Source organism: Tasmannia lanceolata, unplaced genomic scaffold (genome assembly GCF_043159265.1).
Source record: "Tasmannia lanceolata isolate RefF3 unplaced genomic scaffold, GAP_Taslan_0.1 ptg000015l, whole genome shotgun sequence".
NCBI lineage: Eukaryota > Viridiplantae > Streptophyta > Magnoliopsida > Canellales > Winteraceae > Tasmannia > Tasmannia lanceolata.
This window is the reverse complement of record NW_027518692.1, coordinates 23,157,282-23,180,828: the sequence shown is the minus strand read 5'-3', so window position 1 is coordinate 23,180,828 and position 23,547 is coordinate 23,157,282. Positions and strand designations below refer to the sequence as shown.

At 37.2% G+C, this 23,547-nt stretch overlaps 1 protein-coding gene across 2 annotated transcripts in view; it reads right to left on the bottom strand.

Moving 5' to 3' along the window:
* Positions 1-23,547, bottom strand: part of LOC143845474 (putative RNA-dependent RNA polymerase 5) — a 77,740-nt gene that overhangs the window by 17,358 nt on the left and 36,835 nt on the right. The window contains exons 7-15 of one of the 2 annotated variants that reach the window (XM_077353835.1): positions 22,737-22,935; positions 22,515-22,602; positions 22,255-22,398; positions 20,590-20,664; positions 20,411-20,482; positions 14,556-14,662; positions 11,522-11,670; positions 10,428-10,650; positions 2,094-2,319 (exon numbers count right to left, since the gene is read on the bottom strand). In XM_077353835.1, the coding sequence (XP_077209950.1) occupies positions 2,094-2,319; positions 10,428-10,650; positions 11,522-11,670; positions 14,556-14,662; positions 20,411-20,482; positions 20,590-20,664; positions 22,255-22,398; positions 22,515-22,602; positions 22,737-22,935 (1,283 nt within the window). The remainder of the gene's footprint in view (positions 1-2,093; positions 2,320-10,427; positions 10,651-11,521; positions 11,671-14,555; positions 14,663-20,410; positions 20,483-20,589; positions 20,665-22,254; positions 22,399-22,514; positions 22,603-22,736; positions 22,936-23,547) is intronic. The other variant, XM_077353836.1, reaches the window with a different exon arrangement.

Sequence of the window (23,547 nt, the reverse complement as noted above, 5' to 3'; positions counted from 1 at the left end):
CTCCCTTCAAACCGAGTGATGTCGTATGGCCTCCATCCTAACATGATGTCCCCCAAATCATTACAAACAGAGTTGTTTAACCTAAATCAGAGGAGTATAACCACTAGAGCAATAACAAGTCAATGCCAAGCTATCAACAAGGTTTTAAATTTTGGTTTCGGTCAGTTTTGGCCACCACTGAAATCGAAATATTTTGGTTTCAATGAAAATTTTGGCCCACATCTTGTAAAATTCTATGAAAATTTTTTATTTCCAAAAATTTTAGTCGGAAATTTCAGCAATTTCAGTGGAAATTTTGTGGATAGGCGTGAAAATGAAATTTCGTTTGAAATTTTGGCAAAATCTTTTAAATAAAACATTTAAATGTATTTTGTTTTGATCTTGGCCGAAACAACATGTTTCGGCTGAAATTTTAAACCGTGGCTATCAATGCCTCAGCAAATATGAGTGGTAGTGAACATTTAATGAGCAAAAATGTTATCAATCTATCATGATGGTTAATTTTTAACAATTCTTGGGGTTCACACTCCAAAATCAATGGTCCTATAAGGTTTCAGGTTTCGATCAAGAAAAAAATGGAACATATTGGTTTTGGTTAGAAAAATTGGTGGAAATCCTGTGAAATTATGAAAATATTGAAAACATATGCAAATGATGGACATTTAAGATGAAACGATAGGAAGTACCAGAACAAGAACAAACACACTCGTAAACAATCACATCTGCAAAAAAAATACCCATAATGATTTAACATTGAACATCTAGTGACATGAGATATCGTCCATATTTAATAATTCAATACACACCACATTTCATATGCTTTTTTTATGGGTAGACAACACATTTCATATGTAATTGATATAAATATTTATACATAATACAATTATTGAATTTACGTAGAGAGAGAGAGAGAGAGAGAGAGAAAGGAGGCAAGGGGAGGAGGAAGTAAAAAAAAGGGTGGCCCAGTGCATGAGGCTCCCGCCATTGCGAGGTCTGGGAAGGGCTAGATGTACGGAGAGGCTATTTCCGTGACTTGAACCCGTGACCACCAGGTCACAATGGAGCAACCTTACCATTGCGCCAAGCCTCGCTCTCTGGGGAGGAGTATGTAGCGTGGGGTAAATTTGCTTTTAATGAGAGGCTATGAGAGTTTCTAGGCATGAAACCCTACTTTATCTTCTTTATTGTACATTTATTGTTTCTTCGATAACTCTCTTGATTTGATAGAGACATTTATTAAGAAACAAGAAAAATCTAGATATAGTTGAATAAGAGAATATATGAAATCATGCATGGTAAAGTGCCTTGACATAGATAATGGGTAATTAGTTCACTACTAAGATAATATAAAGGACAATGAATACACTCAGGTACTACAAATTGTATTACTAATACAAGATAGTAGCATTGAAAATGTCATTTGTCAATTCCTATATTGTATGTGAACCTGAATTGTGCCCTACCACTAAGACCTAGCGAGTTCTACCTATGAGATCCAATGATTCCAACTCCTGAGCAAAATAAATGAGATAGCACAGCACATTTGGCAATATGCTAAACCAGTAACTAGGATGAGGAAATCATGTCCCGGAATTTAGAATGTATTACTACATAAGCAATGCACATGCTAAATGAGAAGTTCAAATTACATTAACAAGTATCATGAGAAAACCATGTACCATCATAGTTTAAAATTTCCATCGAAACCAATGCAAAACAAAAGAAATGTTTTCGTTTCCATCCCCATCGAAACACATGCTAAATGAGAAATGTGGCATGTACTAAAGTATTAGATATGTGCAATAGTGCATGTCACTAGCTATTTGATGTTATTAAACCACTACATCTGATTTTTTTTGTTTATGTGACGATTTTTAGTGTGTATTGGCTCTTATTGTAGTACTTCTTGAAATTTCATCTTAAATATCTGTTTGAATATATTTCCATAATTTTATAGGATTTCCACCGAAATTTCTACTCGAAAAGAACAAGTTTTCATTTCCAAAACGACCGAAAGGAATACCAAAATAGAAACCAGAAATCTTGTGTACCATATTTTATAACAAGATAAACTAATAAGATATTACACCTACATGTGGATTCCTGGACACCCAATACATGTCGCCATCATAATCACCATTTGCAATTTCACCTCCCAATGACCGTTGCCCTTTAGTAGGAAAGAAAATAGCATATTTATAATTGCCAACGATGTTCTCTAAATCCTTGACATATGTTGCAATGAGGACGTGAATATCTCCAAAATGTAGCCCAGGATTTCTGTATACTAATACATTTCCCGAAATTTGACCATTTTCACTGCATATAATTCAAAAGGTAAAATAAGGACATATTTAGTTAAAGGTACAATTAACCACAGCACCGACAAACAATTTTGCTCGAGATATACCTGTACAAATAAATTTAGCATCCAAGTAGTAACAATGCGTATTAATAATAAGCACAAAACTACACAATGTAATATTAATAATCACTATTAATGATAAGCACAAAACTACACAATGTAGTAATAAAAATCACTTTTAGGCTATTTCCAATGGCTAGTACGGAGCAATTACACAAGTTTACTACTAGAAACTCAAAAGCAAAGTTGATCAAGAAGTAAAGGCAACCAAATCAAGAATGTCAGATAATTATTCCCATAATCTTTGTTAGAACATGTAACTTTGGTGTGAATATACAAAAGATGGTGCTTTTGAGACTTTTTCGTCTGTTATTTCCCTCTTGGTTCTTCTTTCAGGTTCGTTCGCATCGTGATTAGTTATTGTTGTGAGGGGCTTACTACAGTTGCTTCAGAAACTTGTGCGTACACAAATTCTAGCTTACAAATATGGAAAAGGGGAATGAAGAAAAGGGAAATATTGCAAGAGGAAACTATTTAGAAAGTTAAAAATACTAATAGAATAGATCTAGGGTTTGGAAGAGGAGAAGAAGAAAGGAAGATAAGAAGAAGATATAAAATAGAGAATGGTAAAATGTGATTACTATTAGAGGGTAAACCCTAAAAGCCAATTGTTTTTCGTGTTGAAACTGTGATTTACCGTTACATGACATTAATTGGGTACTTACAGGAGTGTGTGATGTGCTTCTAGACACATGTTTGTCCTTACGTACCATCGTAGGATAGGTCATGCACATATAGCTTATGTGGCAAGGAGATATGACCATTCGATTCTTTGCAGGCCTAGAATGTTTCTGGTTGGGGCAGAGATTGGACATATTGTACCTGTATACAACCATCATGGATCCTGCCTCCATACACGCATTGGGGTGGCCTACCTCGGTCACTGGGGTAGTTGACCCTAACCAGGTGGAATGGGTGCGATGAATGGATCACACATTGAATGGATCACTTTATAAAATAACATGTGGACAAGGATTTGGATAAGGTTATTAGTCAGACATGACCGTTGGATATGTCCTTAGACCCGAGGGGTCATTTTGGTCTATGGGCGCTCCTTATGGCTTTGGTCTCTCTAACTATAGTCCAAATAGGATTACCAACAGGTAGTACTGGCTAGGCCCTTTAAATAATGACTGGCCAATCAGTTTTATAAATTATTTATCTAAGGTTTTCGAAAAGCATTGGATGTTTTGAAAAGGAATTTGCAAATGCATTTGCGGACCCAAGTTTGATAGATCAAAAGATATATCATTGAGTGGGCCCAGGGGTAATTGGTGTCCACCCTCGTATGACCCAACTCGATAACGTTGGATTGGAGGAAGGACTACACATTGGATGTGATTAGGGTACTTAGATCTAATGTTCTTCTCAAGGTAATGTCTTGGTGGAGGCCACTTGCCCAATGTGAACGTAGTTGAACTACTTTGCATGAGGTCGCAGTGGGCCCATGATGTGCCATGCAGGAACTATCATTGGATCCCTACGACGATCCCACTCATAACTCGCTAGACCCTTATGGATTGTTGGACAATCTAGGTTTCGGATTTGATCTTACTCGTGGAATGGATTGGATTCATTGTATGAGATACAGGGAGGAGGTGCACCATACATGGGGTGCATACACATGATATTAGAAGAGATACACCATGCTATGGTGAGTACTTGTTTTAATTAACATGTGCTTAATTAATACATAAATCCTATTGGTTAGGAATTAAGTTGAATCATATTGGTTGATTCATGTTAAAATTCTATTAGTCGGGACTTAAGTGAATTTAATAAGCACATGCTTGATTAATACTCAAATCCTATTGGCTGGTTTATACTCAATTCCTATTGGTTGAAATTGTTTAATTTCCTATTGGTGTAAATTTGAAGAAGGAAAGAGAGTTGTGGAGAGAGTTTCTAATTTGGAGGAATCTTTTTAGAATTTGGAAACAACCCATGTGCAAAATGAGTTTAAACTCAACTCAACAAAGCCTTTGTCCCAAACTAGTTGGGGTTGGCTAAATGAATCCTTTAGAAAAATTTCATGAAGAAGGTGAAAGGAATCTACCTGGCTCTAATCCTAGTTCTAGTTGGGTTCTTCTACGTGGATCATTTTCTTCCATTATATCCTATCCAAGGTCATGTTCTCTGTTATGTTCCTAGCTATCAAGTCTTTCCTCATTGTTTCTACGCAAGTTTTCTGTCTGCCCCTACCTCTTTGTACTCCATCAATTTGGCACGAGTCGCCTCTTCTCACCGGAGCATCCAAAGGCCTACGTTGGATATGTCCAAACCATCTTAAGCGGTGCTTCGTCATCTTCTCCTCAATTGGTGCCACCACCACCTTTTTACGAATGTCTTCATTTTTAATTCTATCTACCCTTGTATGGCCGCATATCCATCTAAACGTTCGCATCTCCGCTACACTCATCTTATGCACATATTGCTTCTTGGTGGCCTAACATTCTAATCGTACAGCATGGTTGGCCTCACAGCTGTCTTATAAAACTTTCCCTTCAACTTGGTTGGGATTTTACGTCTCACAGAACTCTTAAGGCAAGCTTCCACTTCAACCAACCTGCTCTTATTCTATGGTTAACACTCTCTTCAATCTCTCCTTCCTTATGTAGAATAGAGCCAAGATAGCGAAAGATATCCCTCTTAGGTACCTCCTGTCCAGTCATATTTACTACATCCTCATCCCGCCTCCTTACATTACTAAAGCTGCATTCCATATATTTTTGTCTTAGTCCTACTCAGTCTAAAACCTTTGGATTCCAAAGTAGTTCTCCATAACTCTAACTTAGCATTTACTCATTCCTTGGTTTCGTCGATTAATACTAAGTCATCTGCAACTAACATACACCACGGCACCTCATCCTGGATACCCTTTGTAAGCTCATCCATAACTAGTGTAAAAAGATAAGGGCTTAGAGCTGATCCTTGGTGCAGTCCTATTGTAATTGGAAACTCACTAGACGTGTTATCCGTGGTTCTAACAGTAGTTACTGCTCCATCGTACATATCCTTAATCACATCAATATATTTAGTAGGCACTTTTTTCCTTTCAAGGACCCACCACATAACACTTCTGGGAACCCTATCATACGCTTTCTCCAAATCAAATCTGACACCTTAGTCTCTTTTCTTAGTCTATGCTCAATTACCCTCTCCTAAAGCTTCATGGTGTGACTCATTAGCTTAATTCCCCAGTAATTAGGTGCAACTCTAAATATCCCCTTTATTCTTATAAATAGGTACTAATGTACTCTTCCACCACTCATCAGGCATCTTAGTTTTCAAAATATTGTTAAATAATCTAGTTAACCAAACCAAACCCACATCACCCAAGCATCTCCAAGTCTCAATAGGAATATCGTCAAGCCCCCTAGCCTTACCTAATTTCATATTTTTCATAGCTACTCTTACCTATGATGTTCGGATTCTACGAACAAACCTCTGATTTGTATCATCAAAAGCGTTATCAAGTTCTCCTAAATTCGCTACAGGTTCTCCATTAAACAACTTATCGAAGTAACTTCTCCACCTCTCTTTAACCTCGTATTTCTTTTACTAACAATCTTTGATTCTCGTCTTTTGATATTTTATATGAGTCAAGTCCGTGCTCTTCCTTTCTCACATCTTAGCAAGCTTGTAATCATTTTTTCACCTTCTTTCGTCCTTTGGAAACAAAATAATAAAAGGAGTTTTTATTAAAGCTAAGGGCGTGTTCGGCAACGCTTTTCATTCTCACCAACAAAATCGGGAGGACTCGGATTAATGAGATTTTGTGGAGCGACTCCATATCGCTCTGCAAAATCTCACCTACTACAAACAAAAAAAGGGAAGATAGCGGAAACGAGTTTTCCTAGCTGTCAATACCGAACGCGCCTTTTGAGATTTTATTGGCTTTACTCATTCTCGGCACCTACAAAGTAGGTAAAACCATTTAATTAATGGTTGCCAAATACGCCTTAAAATTCCAAATTCTAGAAGATTCCTAGGAGGAAACCAATTGAGCTTGGAGCTCTTTAGATGGTGGATGAATTTTGCAACCCAACAAACTTGGAAAACCTTATGGAAAATTCGTCCAACCTCCTCCCACCCAAATTTGTTCGCTCGCTTAATCTCTCCCTTCTAGTTTTACGGCCTTTGTCTTCAAGTTTGCTTCTAGTTCTTGAAAGAACATGGGAGCCTCATGGATTTCAGCAAAGTTCTCTCCTCTTCCTCCTTCAACCACGTTATGTGAGAAGCCACTACTTCAACTTCCGGAGCGGCATTGGTTTCAGAAACACCGTGCGCCTAACAGGGAGTAGATCAAGCAGAGATTGGCGGTATCAGTCAATCAATTAGTATGTCTTTATGCTTTTATATTTCAATTCATCACCATGGATTAATGTAGTAACTGTACCATGGTTCGTTCGGTTGAAACAAAAAAATTTGTTTGTAGCGCACCCAAGCTTATGTCTCGCGTACCGATTCCACCGTTGTACTCTTTCAATGGTATCGGAGACGATAGTTACTTTGATCGGGCAATTTACAATCAATGATAGAGTATGGTTTTTAACGATGCGCCCGGAGCCCATTCCCGATTATCAGAGATTGGAAATTGTCCAAATTTCCTAAATTGAAATGAAATTGAGCTCGAAAAATTTTGGTTCTTGATAGAAGGAATTTGAGCGACCTGATGGGATTATTGGATTCCTCATGTTGAGAGAAATCCAACGAACCCAGTATCTCAAAAATCCAACGGTTGGATCAAAAGTTATGGGAAAAAGAAATTTATAGCCTTTTCCGGGGGTTTTCCGTTCGTCCGGACGGTCGACCGATCTGTAAAACTTACAAGTCTTCCCACGTCAGCCATACGAGTGTCTGTATGGTTGCATGAATGGGTTTCCGACGCTCATTGTAGAAAATTTGATTTTCTCTCAATCCACGGGATAGAGGGTCCACTGGATGGGACATCAATGGGCGGTATCAACGAGGTTGAAAACCTGGCCTCGTTGGTTATATTTCATGAAATTACATAATAAGATGTGGATACATGTTTAATATTGCCTTTAGTGTTCCTTTGAATTTAGACATTATAAGTCATCCTCCAAACCATTGTTGTTAAAATCGTACGATTTACAATTTGAATCGTACAATTCAAATCGAAACGTTGGTTGAACGATTCAAATTAGAAGGAAAAATCGTTTTCAGTAAAAATCTACGATTCCACCGATTTTTACGATTCCCAGTGTGATTTTTACGATTTTTTACGATTTGTCTTTGATCACTTATTTTTCTGTGGTGGGCTCTCTACTCTTACAAATAAATCATATGTAAACCCCCCACTCCAACTTATAACCTAAAAGCAAGTAAAGAAAACTCCAAATCCCATAAATCGTGTTTTACCCTGCACCTGCTCGTGATTTCTAATGCATCTGCCCGCGGTTTGCGCACCCTTTTCTAATGGCGGTTTGTTCTTCCAGGTGGAAGAAGAAGGAAAACTAGCTCAATAAGACATGACACTTTTGAAGAAGGAAAACCGTTGTATTCAATGATTCTTCAACGATTTAGACCTATTTTTTTTGGATTTTGAGAGCTGTTTGTGATTTTAATATGGAAAAAAGAATTTTCAACAAAAGACCTTGGGCGTCTGAGATATTTTTTGACCATTCGGGTAGCTTATTCTGGTAGCAGTCTCTCCCTCTCACAAAGGAAGTATGTATTAGATCTGTTAGATGAGACTAGTTCTATGGGTATAAAGCCAGTTGTTGTTCCCATGGAACCAAATACAAAGCTACATCCCGAAGAGGGGACTTGTTAGATGACCCTGGAAGGTACAGATGACTAGTTGGGAAGCTTAGATAACTCATGTTCACTCATCCAGACATCTCATACGCAGTGGGGATTGTTAGCCAGTTCATGAGTGCTCCTCGTACCTCCCACTGGGTAGCTGTGATCAAGAATCTCTGATACTCGAAAAGTGCACCATGAAAAGGGCTACTTTTCAAAAGACACGGCCATGAGAAGTTAGAAGAATTTTGTGATGCAGACTGGGCAGGGTAACCAGGAGATAGAAGATCCACTACTGGATATTCTACTTTTGTTGGGGGGTAACTTAGTGTCATGGCGGAGTAAGAAGCAAGATGTCGTAGCCAAATCAAGTGCAAAAGCCGAATATAGAGCCTTGTCACATACTAGTAGTGAGCTTATTTGGTTGCGCTCTCTCTTAACTGAGATTGGATTCTCTTCATCATTCCCGGCTTAGTTGTATTGCCACAATCAGGCTGGTCTTCACATTGCCATCAACCCTGTCTTTCATGGAAGAGAAGCACGACATAAGTTGAGAGCGCACCAAGCACATAGAGGTGGACTGTCACTTTATACATCGGAGAATCCAAAACGGGAGATACATACCTCTTTCACTAGCTCGGCGGATCAGCTAGCCAATGTTTTTACCAAGCCTTTCTGTAAAGCTAAACTAAATGATATTTGTAACAAGATAGGAATGCATGACATATACATTCCAGCTTGAGGGGGGGAGTGTTAGAAGTGTGTGTGTGACTGAGGGTAGTTTAGTCTTTGTATTGCTTTTCTTCTTATATAAATACATAAGTGAGGGGGAGTACTCTCTAACTCACTCATTTTCTTCTCATCCCTTATCTCTTAACAATAATGCGTAACTATTTTGCACATTAATGCAGGTAAAGTTGTAGCGCATCCTCACCGTGTGCTAATAGAGGAGAAGGAAAAGTATGATGATGAGGAAGGTGGGCATTATTAAGGAAGCCACTATGAGGATGAAGACGATATTGACATAGGGGATGAAGATGTAGATTCTTGATGAGTCCAAGTCCTTTTTTTATGTGTCATCTATTTTGAATGGTGTGCAGGTTTTGTCTCTTACTTGTGCCTTCTATTTGTCAATTGAGAGTTGTGACTTTATGCTATTGATGTGAAACTTTGGATAAGTAATGGAAACTTGTAGTTCATCTCTGTACTTCGTATTTAGTTGGTTTTTAGCTTTGTAATGAAAGTTGGATGATAAGGTTGATACTTTATTTTGCTAGTGTGTTAAAAGGCTGGATTATCTTATTAGGTTGGAAATGAAGCATATGTTTTTCCAGATTTTATAGTAATTGTTTCATTATTTTTCTTAATTTTTATTTTTAATGATTCATTTAATAACACTCAAAAAATTGATGAAATTTATTCCTTACGCCTAAAGAGGGTTGAACGCTACGCGTTACGTCCCTGTCAATGAAAACATTGATGAGTATATAATCATACATTATGGATATCCTTATGGTGCATCTAAGGATTCTAAAAAAAATTATTTTGCTTCCCAAAGAGGAATCTCCAGAATATGGATTGAAGAAGTCCCAAGAATTGAAATTTACAAAAAACAAATTTAAATTAACATGACTGCTTCATTGCTATCAACTCGAGGATGAAGTCTTATCTGGGATGATTAATACAACCCAAATTTCATATTGGGGGGCCTCATTTAAGGGTTATCATGAGGCTTACACTAGAGGGAAAATTAGATATTAGTTACTTCTAGTTTTTATTTTTGTCTTAAAGGGCGTCAGTTAGTAAAGTCAAAAGGGTTGAGATCAGTTTAGGCAAGTTTAGGTACTTCATATTAAATTAGTCTAAATTAGTATTAGCAGCTTTCTGTTTTTAGAAAGCCATGCAGGATTGGAAACTAAAGGCAGTAGGAAGCCTAAGTTAGAAGTCACATGATAGGATCCTACATATACTGTCGTTTATCTTTGAATTGGACAATTGTTATCAATTGAATTCTGACACGAGAGTTTTCTCTTAAGGTGTACACTCTAGAGGATGTACAAATTAAGAAAAGTTTTCTTAAGAATTATATCAAATCTTATAATATTGTTGTGATTTTCAAAATTTTGTTCATTGTTCTTATTATGTGCTGCATTATGGTGCTAAAAACTATTTGTCAGAAGAATAGTACTGTAGTTGCATAACAAAGAAAGAAAGAGATAAAAGATTTACATACAGAATGACACAAACTTCATTAGGGCTGAGAGTTCCAGTTGGATCGGTAGTCCCCATTAAATAATAGGATTCGCTCACAGGAAGTCTTCCCCCTTTGAGGCCCTTCCTGTCCTCCCTCATTAATGCCGATAAACGATATTGCAAAAATGGTTCATCAAGAGGTATTCCACATGAAATCATTCTTGACACCAGAAAATTATCCATCTCTCCATACTCCACTGCAACTAAAATTTTAAACCAAGTATTAGGAGAAGCTTTACATAATGGTGTAAATATTTAATAAAAGACTTGTTGCCAAAAGAAAATTTCTAGATTATAATAACGGAGTGTGTGTTGGTATTATATGGGCATCATAGTTTTTTGTAGGGTATTATAGTTTTTCTTTGTAACAAGCTGGAGTGTGGAGTTGTATGGTATATACACTCTAGCATGAGAAGTTGAGGGGGAGTGTTGGAAGAGTATTCCGGTCATTACATGTAGTGTTGAGGGTATTGTTGTCTTTACACATGTAACCCTACTTTGGGCTCTATATATACATCATATTACATGTGAGCTCATTTTAGTGGAGACTCACTATCTTCTCCCTCACTCTTCTTGTCCTCCTCTTCCTTATCCATTTCTAACGATAAGCACCACAAAGCTCTGCCTAACAAGAGATAATGGAGAGACTATAAATTTGTAAGGTTGCTAAATGGTACCCAAGAAAGCATGGTGTTTCAGAAAAATTCATCTTTGGTAAATGTCAAACAACCAATTACTCCAAAAGCTTAAGTAGTTGGTGAAGGTGTTATTAAATCTTTACTTAACACTCCCCCTCACGTGTGCGCCCTCTTTTTAGGTTTGGCCTACACGTGGCACATGTGGCCCTTCTTTTGGGTTTGGCCATTGCATGTGGATTTTTACTATCAAGGAGGTTTGAACCGAGGACCTTTGCTCTAATACCATGTGAAACAACCAATTACTCAAAAAGCTTAAGTCTTTGGAGAAGGTGTTATTAAATCTTTTATACTTCAACAGTAAAGAAACAAGAAAATTTATAATGGTTGCAGTGCATATAAACTGACAAGAAATGATTAATAGGAGTAGAAATGGAACCTCTAAGTGCGACGCGCTTATCAGAATGGGCAGTATGAGCATCATCCAAAGTACTCGTCAAAAGATCCTTGAAGTAATCTCCTTGTACACCTCCATAATTTAGAAGTGCGATTAAGTTCTTTGAGAGATATGCTTTCTTTGGACGATTGCTGGAAGAAAATTTAAGAGTCACTCAAGGACTTCATAGCATAGAAAACGACAAAAGATTTATAAATAAACAAGTTACTTTCAGAAAGAAAATCTACATAATAAAAGGCAAAAATCAAGATAAAGTACATGCAGAAAGAAATAGATGTTAGTTATTTTGATCAAACGCAATAAAACTGTATACTATATTGGCATAAATCGATCCATCATCTTCTGAATTATGCCATCGTTAGTTATCTTGATTGAAGGCAGTAAAACTGAGCTTTCTGAATCTCATCTATGGCAATAGTATGTATGCTAGCATACTAATATTTGAAGTTGAATATAAAGATAGCTAGTAAGTTGTTTGTTAAAATCAATAAGAGGAATCAATATCCATGTAACCTGAAGCATGCAAGATTTCTTAATATAGTAAGTTACAAGTTACAAATTAACACTTTAAAATGAGTCCCATGGTTCTATCAATGACATCGAGAATTTTTTAAAGGCCAACTATGACAAAGTCACAACATGAGGAACCATTGCACCACTGAGCAATAAAATAATTTGGGAAGTGATAAATCAGCCCCTTTTGATTACTTGGGACACCCAGCAGCAGTGTCCGTGGCAATCAGAATCATTGAATCCTTCTGACTTGAAGTACATCAGCCCCTCTACAGTCATTGACACACTGCTGCTGGGTATCCCAAGTAATCAAAAGGGGCGGCTATATCACGTCCCTTCTTTATTTTAGTTTGGTAGAGCTCATTGGACAGATGAACTAATATGGCTCGATAAAAGAAAATACAATGGATATAATTTGTGCTATGAAATAGTGATAGACTGGTAGGTATGATCTTCTTGGAAAAAAATGTCTCTTGATGTCATGTAAACTATAAGTATCGAATTATGTTTCAAGATGCGGATGCCGGCCAAAATGCGGCCAAAGCAAATCCTAGTCAACTAGGCGCGGCGCGATAGAGTATTCAATTGACGCGGTCTAGTATTTGGTGACACAATCATAACTCAGGAGAGACAGGAGTTTTGTTCGAATTTGTAGGGGAAAATGTGGATTCGGACAAGAGTGCTGACAACGCAAAAGGGAGTCTACTCTGGCATGTCAACAATGACACAAGGGAGTTTCAAATTAGAGAATGAAATCAAATCAAGATCAAATATTCTGAAATTAGAAGATTTGATTTGATTAGGCTATATTGGTTGGTTGGGTTAGATTAGGCAAGTGAATTAGATTAGGATAGTGTCTTTCCATAATTATCTTATTCTCTTGCTATGTTTATCATTTGAGTGTTCTATAAAAACACTCCTTGTGCTTAATGTAAATCATCCAAGAATAATATAATTTTCTATTATTTTACATGGTATCAGAGCATAACGATCCTCTGTCCTGAGCACAACAGAGAGTATTGTCTTCCTCCGGTGGATGGCCGATGTAGCCGTCCGCCCGGCCCAAATTTCTTCGCCTTCTTCCGCTCTCTCTTAATAGCTCCACTTTGTCAAACCATAAGTCTAGCCTCTGTCCCTTCCTTTATAATTCCTAGTTGAATTTCTACCCATGTTTTCTTAGATCTAGCCCCATCCTCTTTTTAATGCCCTGTCCATTTTTTTTTTGGCCGATATTTGCCTCATCGTTTTTGCCGCTAACTGATGCCCATCTCTTTGTTTTTTTTCCTCATCTTTGTTGCCCATTCCGGCATTGGTCCATCGTGACCTATTTCTTGCCCATTCCGACATCGGTCCATAGTGACCCTTTTCTTGCCCATTCTGGCATCGGTCCATAGTGACCATTTCCAGAAGGTTCAGTATTCAAAATCGGCCTAAATATGACTTGCTCATTCAGGCTTGAGTCAAATCCAGTTCATTGAAGCTCTTCGCGGCTCATCTTTCATGCGGCACATTTTTCAACAACATGCGACAATCATCTTCGGCAATATCGGCAACATACATCGAACAGACATCAATCGTGGCAGTGTGCAACAAAATTTACAAATTTTTCTATTTCTTTTTGGGGATATCTATTGTAATCAAAAGTATATCGATTTCAATCCATATACGTTTGAGGGGGCGTATTAGAGAATGAAATCAAATCAAGATCAAATATTCTGAAATTAGAAGATTTGATTTGATTATGCTATATTGGTTGGTTGGGTTAGATTAGACAAGTGAATTAGATTAGGATAGTGTCTTTCCATAATTATCTTATTCTCTTGCTATGTTTATCATTTGAGTGTTCCATAAAAACACTCCTTGTGCTTAATGTAAATCATCCAAGATTAATATAATTTTCTATTATTTTACACTATGCTTGAATTTATTGGTTTTTCCTTGAATAAATCTAATATTGGATGCTTAGTGGGAGATGCAGTGTGATTTGACCCTATTATTCTCTCAATCGATAAAAGCAACAGACGTTTTTTGTTCTAGAATAAAGTAGTAATTAAGGGTTTCAAGATCGCCTAATATATAAGATGATTACGCAAATCAAGTTAAGCTTGTGTTTAACATGTGAATGTCAAATTTAACATACATTCATATTGTTCAATCATAAATGACATAAAATTTGCCAAGAAGGTATAACGATCATAAGCTATTCGCATAATATTTTTACCTAGAGATGCCAATATTTTTTTTTCTTTTTCAGCAAGTTACCAAGAAATAAGGTAAACTTAGTACAGGCATATTATCGTTTCAGACCACGATCTTACTACACAATGAACTTTCTACAAAATAATATATGAGTCAGTAAAATTAAGCATATCTGGAATGGCCAAAACCTTTCAATCAAGAAATTTATCTCAATTCCAGCGCTTGATGATTCGGACCTGATAAAGCATGTCCAAAAACAATAAAAGAACATGTGATAGTCTTGATATAAGTTATCCAGGCAGACCTTGTCATAACAATCTCCAAAGAGTTGACAGATGGAGTACTTGGAAGCTCGGGATCCATTTCAACTTTCACCATTGATTTTCGTATCTGAATCGTTTTAGGAGGAAGCTACAAATGTTCAAACAAGAGAAAATTAACATGATGTAACATGCAGAACAAAAGAAAACAACTGAGATTCTACCAAATAGCAAATTAGGGACATGAAATTAAATGCCTAAAATCCTAAATTGTAAAGGCATGCAGCTCAAAGCTCTAAAATGTGTAGTAGAGTTCAAATATTATTTACTCTTCAGGTAACAAATGCATGATTGATAATGGAAAATAAGCATAACAAGCTAGCAAATCGATCCTGCTTCAAAATAAATTGGTCAATATCATTGTTTGATATCTATGTGTGTTTATGTGTATGTAATGCCATAAGGGCATAGTAGTCTTTTCCCTTTTGTCATCTTAATATAAATACTTGAGTGAAGAGGAAAGACCCTAACTCATTTTTCTCTCATCTCTTTCTTCTCTCACATGGTATCAGAGCCCTAGGGTAAGTGTGCCCTAGGGACCAAAAACGGAAGTCCTCTTCTTCTTCTTCTTCTTCCCCAAAGCATGCCCTAATTTCTCCCCTCCATTTTCTTTTTTTTTTTCCTTTTCTTCTTTCTCTTCTATCTCCTCCCTACCCTAACCCTTTTCTTCTTCTTCATCTCCACCTCCCTCAGCCCCCTCCCTCCCTGCGCTCTCCCACCTCCCCCACCCTCTCGCCCCTCTCCCCCCACCCTCCCTGTACTCTCGCCCCTCTCTGTACTCCTCCCCCCTGCTACAGCACCGTGAAGAAAAGTTGACGAAAGGGGAGAGAAATAGAAGAAAGGGGATAGAATTAGAAGAATAGGGGAAGAAGAGACGAAAATAACCTGAAGAAGAGACGAATTTAGGGAGAAGTAGAAGAAGAAGAGAAGAATAGACGAATTTAGGGAGAGGAGAAGAAATCAGAAGAGGGAAGAAGAAAACCAGAATTAGAAGGAGAAGAATCTTTATTCAATATCAATCAAAGTTAATAATCTCTACTACATAAGGCCTATATATAGGCAATTAGGAGTCCTTAAAATAAGGAAACTGCCTAATTTAAGAATCCCTAAAAAGTAAATATTGAAATAAAATTCCAAGAAACTAAAATAACATGGAAAATAAATTCCTAAACTAAATAACATGGAAATATAAATCCTAGTGGGCAAATATGCCACTTATTGGCCTATTATCTGCATCACCCCCCCCCCCACACAGCCACCTCCCTCCCTCCCAACCACCTCCCCGCCACCTCCCAAAACCCTTCCTCGCACCTTTTTCCTCTCTTTTCTCTCTTCCCCAAGCCCTACATCCTAAAACCTCTTCCTTCCATCCTTTAAATCCAACTCCAAACCCTAAAACTTCTCTTCCCCAAGCACTAAACCCTAAAACCTCTTTATTCCTTCCATCCCTTAACTCCAACTCCAAACCCCACTCCTTATCAATGACCTAAACTCCTTTTTCCATCATTTTTACCTACTCCGCGGCTCCGATCTATTCTCACCTGTGGACATAGAATTCAATCTATGTTTCATTATTTGATTCGTCCTCCTATGGCTCTTCTCTTTCTCCTTTGTCATCGGAGCCGCGCCATTCCGATGGAGTCCATTCTGTGACTTCTCTTTGTCCTCTTTTATTTCATCTCGCTTCGGACTGTCGTGAGCCTCTTCTCCTCCGATGGATACATCAACTCCTTAGGATCTTCCTGCCTCACCCTCACCTACTGATAGTGTGACTGCTCCTCCTGTGGCTCCTTCTCCTTTGAGCTACCATCCCACAGTGTATTCTCCATCTGTCGAGCAGTCCTTTCCACAGATGACTTCGGAGCGCCTCGACGGCTCCAATTACCTCAGCTAGAGGAGAGCAGTTGAGACCTATCTTCTCGCTCGAGGCAGAGTGTCTCTCATTGAGCGGGGTCCTCCACCCTCCTCTGATCCATCCTATGACGGTGGTGTCAGGATAATGCGATGGTTCGCACGTTGCTGTGGCAGAGCATGGCTTCTCATATTGCTCGCCCGATGATGGACTTGGCGAGTGCCAAGGATATTTTGGGAGCATGCTGCTCTCATGTTCTCTGGGGTTGATAACCTCACTCGCATTTGTGCGACCTACTCTGAGTGGATTCGACTTGAGCGTCGTGATATGTCCCTTTCCGCCCATTACAGGCGGTTTATCTCTCTATGCCAGCAGCTCGATGTGTTTATGCATCTCACTTCCGATCTGACGGTGCTTGCTCATAACCCTAATTTTCTTGACCTCTCTCTTTGTGCTTTTTCTCTTAACTACTCCACCTTCTACAATCAAACTTTATGGTATCACAGAATCAAACTTGCAGTTAATTTTATTATTCTATCTACCCCAAGGGCTAGTTCGAGTCTGAATTTTAACATTGGATTGTGAGTGCAATTTGCAGATAATCTTCACCCATAATCCAAATGGTTTCACACTCGAACTAGCATAGAAAATAATGATAAAGCTCCGAATACAAGTATCTCCAAACCATGAAGAACCAACATATCCTTACTAAAATGGCACATTAAGGAAAAATCACATTATTAGATGACCAAACAATGCTTAGAGACGTCAAATATCAGCACACACTTTCCCTAAGTACAATCAATTAATGCTCCAAAAGAAAGAAGAGTTTTTCAATCGCCTCAATGAGGATAAGCCCCAAGAACATTATTATAGCCCAAGGATTCACTATGCCATGGAAAATTTTATTCTTTCTCACATACCAAGTTCTTTCCAGGGTAGATCAAAGGGGAAACACTCTCCTTAGAAGCATATCAGTCATTGGGATTGAGCCCACAGCTCATTTGATGGATGCTTTGTGCCTCAACCATGAGGCCGCAAGGTCGTTCCTTAATTTTTATATATATATATATATATATATATATATATATATATAGAGAGAGAGAGAGAGAGAAAACGGTTCCTACACATGTGTAGATAAGTTATCTACACACTAGCTTAAAATACAGTGGGGGCCACATTATTTGGGTGATCCAAACCATTCATTTTTAAGGCCCTCACATAGATAGGGTGTCCACAAAAAATCAGATCCATAGGATCATCCTAACCATTCGAACTGTGGAGGCAAAAAATGGACTAATTTGTGAAAGTTTAAAGACATCCATTTTACCTCCACAAATCGTAGGGTTGGGATGATCCTATGGATCTGATTTTTTGTAGACACCCTATCTATGTGAGGGCCTTTAAAATGGATGGCTTGGATCGCCCAAACAATGTGGGCCCCCACTGTATTTTAAGCTAGTGTGTAGAGAACTCTCTACACATATGTGTAGGAACCGTTTTCTCATATATATATATATATATATATATATATATATATATAGAGAGAGGAAAGTGAAGCTACACCGCCGGCTTAAAATACAATGGGCCCACATTGTTTTGGTGATCCAAACCATTCATTTGATTGGCCCTCACATAGATAGGGTGTCCACCAAAAATCAGCTCCATAGGATCATCCCAACCCTTCAAACTGTGGAGGCAAAAATGGACAAATTTGTGAAGGTTTTAACACGTTCATTTTTGCCTCCACAAATCGTAGGGTTGGGATGATCCTATGGAGCTGATTTTTGGTGGACACCCTATCTGTGTGAGGGCCAATCAAATGAATTCTTTGGATCACCAAAACAATGTGGGGCCATTGTATTTTCAACCGGCGGTGTAGCTAACTTAGCTACACCGGCGGTGTAGCTTCACTTTCCTCATATATATATATATATATATATATATATATATATATATATATATATATATATATATATATATATATATATGTGTAGACAAACACACACACATACAGGGATTTTCTAGGGACTTTCGTGAATAGATGTTGCATGAGAGAGAAGCCACCTCATATGAACTAAATGAATAATACAAAATCTGCTGCAAAGTGAGCCTGTGTGCCTGCTCTCTTATGCAACTGCCTGCCGCAAAATGCCTTTCTGCCAAAGTGCTAGCAATATATATATATATATATAGAGAGAGAGAGAGAGAACGGTTTCTACACCCAAGCCTCCACGGTTCTAAGGGTTAGGATGATCCTATGGAGCTGATTTTTTGTGGACACCCTATCTATGTGAGGGCCAATCAAATGAATGGTTTGGATCACCCAAACAATGTGGGCCTCCACTGTATTTTAAGCTAGTGTGCAGATAACTTATTTACACTTGTGTGTAGAAACCGTTTTTTCATATATATATATATATAATATGCATGTTTTGGATGTTATGTTCTTAAGTGAAATAAGATGGGGGTTTTTGTTCCAAACACATGCACATTTATTGCAAGGTTTTGAATTTCGGTTTCAGTCGCCACGGAAACAGAAACTTTCCGGTTTCGATTGGAAATTTTAGTGGAAATCCTGTAAAATCAGAAAACATATGAAAGCATATGCAAATGAAAAAAAATTAAAGATAAAACTTCAGGAAATTCTAGAATAACCAAAATTTACACACTTAGGAACCATCACATAAGCAAGACAACACTCCATAATGGTTTAAAAACATCAAGCACATAGTGACATGCACTTTTGCGCATGTCTGATAATTTAGGACACACCAAATTTCACATGTAATTCATATAAATATACATAATACATCCACTACATTTCACATGCAATTCATAAAAACATAATTATGTAATACATACAGATATAGTATACTGCTATTACACCTATGATTTTCGTCTATGGATTTCAGTTGTTTTGATTTTGGTTTCAGTGGGGATGGAAAAGGAAACATTTTGGTCATTTCGTGTCAGTTTTGGTGGAAATTTAAAATCATGATTTTTTGTTCATGCGTGACACAAATAGATTAGCCCTAGCATGAATTACTAATGATTTAAATATCTCAGCAATTGTTAAGCCCCAATTGTCTGATTAATGAGCAAATAATTGTTAGCTGCTGATATCAAACATGTTTAGCTTCATCAATTCATGAGATTTTCTGGTCACAAAAATCTGTGGCATATCTCATATAATATTGTGGGTCCCACATACCAAACAGGTGCCATGTATACCATAATAGACGTAGGTCCAATTAGAACAGAGACCAAAGTAACCTGACCAATTATTATATATTATATATCCCACATTACAAGATTACCTAGATGCGCAAATAATGATCTATGCGTGTTAATAATGTATAAATACAGCTACTCACCTTAGCGGGGTTATATAGAATACAAGAATGATAGCTCTACAATAGATGGACAGAAGTAAAAAAATAAGAACTGGCCTAAGAATAGACCTATTTACAAACATGGGGGTCATGTCACTACCATATTGCAACATAATATAAACAATATCCATAAATTGTTCAATAAACAGTCACAAATACAAGTCAAACTCGCATCACTAGCTTGTTTTTCCTTTTCATTTCATTTCTTTTCTTTTTTTGGTTAGGTATCGCTAGAAAATCTACTGCTTCTACATTTTGGGCTAGTAAAAAAAAAAGAAGAAGTTAACCTCGCGTTAAATCTACATGCTTGAAAATGCCAAGGGAACCAAGTATTATGAACCATGTAGTAGAGATCAACCAAATCTTCTCAAATGAAATGAACAGGAAAAGCACAATAAACAAATATCCACTAACATCCTATTCAATTTTCTTATGATCAAATTCAAATAAATAGAAATTTAAATATCCATAATGCATTTCCAAGGGTTGGATAGATTCGCATGGAACCTCAAAAATGTCATTAGGTTTGAAAAAGAAACCACAACACAGTCGACACAATCCTCCAAAAGAGACAAGATGGAAACATGCATACCGTTTTATTGACAAGTAAAGTCCCCTTGACGGCACTACCATTGAAGAACAGCCGGAATTGGATTAGCAAAGGCTAGAAAACAGTTAAAAAGAATGAAATTTCAGTGTTGAACAATTGTGAATGGTGGTTAGACTAGTAGTAGAAAATAAAGCACCATGTGGAGTAATAGATGCTTGTACCGTTCCATCAATCAGCGATTTGCATTGTGACATTGATGAAGGTTTCTCCTCAAATTCAACTTGGTCAAGAATTCTCTAAAGGTAGAGTCATCCAAAAATAAGCATCAAACAAGCAAACAAAAGGTCAAAGAACATTAAAAAACATCATATCAGCATTTGTTTTGAAATAGGACAACTGCAAGCAAACTAAGCATTTGGATAGGTGATAATTCGCCATGGCTATTCAATTCTCATCAAGTGATTAATAAAGGGTTTACTAACTTGAAAGAAAGCATGTCAAATATTTGGACTACACAATTTATCACTCGAGCAAGGTGCACGCTACTACGCTAGTAAAATTTACTTGATTAGACTTTGAACCCATATGTGTGTGTATTAAATGATATATTCCTCATTACACTCTGTTGTATGCTCAGAGGGCATGTAGTTAGTTAATGCATGTTCATGTGTATAGTACAAAATTGTCTTCTAAGCTTCATCTCGCACGTCCTATCTTTCCAAAACTTTAATTATTGATTTTGTGACTTGTTTCCGTACATCGTCTTCTTCATTCGACTCTTCCCAATTTTACAAGCAGATGATCAAATGAGGGATTTTGAAATCCGCAAGTAACAACCCAGAGGATTAAGAATAACGATAGTCAGCGAGTGTTCGATAAAAGTGCTTGTTCAAGAAAAATATGATGAATAAGTCTTGAAGGAGATCGACCAAGACTTGGAATAGTAAGAAGAAGAAACAATAAAAGAGAGAGGAGACTTCATGGGGTTTTAAAGTTAAATCCCATGACTCCCAAATCTTTTATATGTAATAGTAAAAACGGAACGCGCAATGATGCGTGCACATGAGATTATAGTTTAAAGTTCCCCTCGAAACTGACACGAAAGCACAAAAATGTTTCTATTTCCATTCCCACTGAAACACATGCTGAAACAGAAAGCATAGCAGTACCAAAATTGTAAATTTGTAATTATATTAGTGAATTAGTGGTATACTACATGGGTTATGTTAAATTACCATTTTCTCCAAAAGCTTAAGCTGTTGGAGAAAGGCGTTATTTGTCTTTTATACTTTAACACTCCCCAGCACGTGTGGCCCACTTGGCAAACACGTGGCACATGTGGTCTCACTTTGGACCGACCATCGCATGTGGATTTTTGCTATCCGGGAGGTTTGAACTCGAGACCTTTCGCTCTGATACCATGTTAACTTACCAACTTCTCCAAAAGCTTAAGCTGTTGGAGAAAGGCGTTATTTATCTTTTTGTACTTTAACAGGTTGCATAAATAAATTTATACGAATTGCATGTGAAATTTGGTGTATGTAAATATTTATGCAAATTACATGTGAAATACGGTATGTCTTTATTAAGAGACATCTGAGACAACGCATGGTAATAGGTGTTTGATGTTGTTAAATCATTACAGATAGTTTTTATATGATATTTTTTATTGTATATGTGTTCGAGCACTTCCTAAAGTTTCATCTCAAATGTCCATCACTTATATAAGCTTCCAAATGCTTCTGTTATTTTACAAGAGCTCCAAAATTTTCATTTGAAACCAAGAAGTTTCCATTACCGTCACCACTGAAATGCATCCTGAAGCCAAAAATGTGAAATCTTGGCTAATTGTTTTTTAAAAACTAGGGAGAAAGAAAGTGGCAAACCACAGGATCTTCAGGAATCAAGCAATCTCCTTTAAATATATTCCTCGGACATTTCATAGCCAAGTCTTCAGATATGAAACCGGTTCCATCAGTATGTATTAAAGCTTCGCCATCTGCACTATAAATAATGTTTCCCTCCTCATCCTACAAAATGCAAACAGTTTTATTGTTTAAAGAACTGACCGGAGTTCATAAGAGAGTAAGATCAATCAAAGTAATGAAAACATCACCAACTCAGAAAAACAAACAAATCAATATACCATGCATGGTATATCAGCAATACGCTCAATATCCACAGATGCAAGATCTACTTCCAGCTTGACAGTCTTGGATAAAATTAGACAAAACCTGCATTTCTCAGCTTGAATGGTGTATTCAAATATAGCTTCCAAAGATGACGGATAAATTTAATATAGCTTCCAAAGATGATGGATAAATTTAATATAGCTTCCACAGATGATGGATAAATTTTATTTACCAACCTGGCCATATATTTAGACATAGTAGAAACGGTGTGTACATGCATAAACACGGATCGCGCTTCATGAATTGACTTATTAAATAAAATATAAGGCACGTTCTCATCGGAAACAGCATTGGACTCCGTGCAAACAAAAAAACATTTGACAAATGAGGAACCTGGACTTTTCTTCTTCTCACGTTTGTCCACGCCTTTGAAAACTGGCCCAAAAATGATAAATGGATAAGGGCATTGGATTTGCCTTCATATGTGTAAAGAAATCATACACTATGCATGAACATGTAACGTATGAAAGAACAACAGCTTACAAAGTTGGAGAACTAATTACAACAAGCATGTCAATCTCTAAATTTTGAAAAGAAAAGCCCAGTAAGATATTCAAGTAGAACATCGCAGGCTTTACTGAAAATAGTTGTATCATACATCAGAATGATTATGACAAAGTCATATGAATACTTCATGCATGTGAAAGGGCCCAAGCCTGAAATCAAATTAAGCAGTATTTTGTATTAAAAGTTTGAGGTTGCCGGTTCAATTTTAATCTTCCTACTAAAAAATAATTACATGTTAAAGACTTCAACTATCGTGATTGAGGACCATTTTCCCATATGAGCGAAAGTGCGAAACATTGTTCATTCACCTCCAAAAAGTTATGAGAAACTGTGAGGTAAGGCATTCAAAAACCATCCAAGAGAAAATGCAAAGTTCTTATAAATTTGGAAATGAGATAAATATATTAAGAAAATAGAGATTGTTAGCCAAAAATTTATATTTTATTTCTTCAATGTGCAATGCCCATATAAATTTATTTC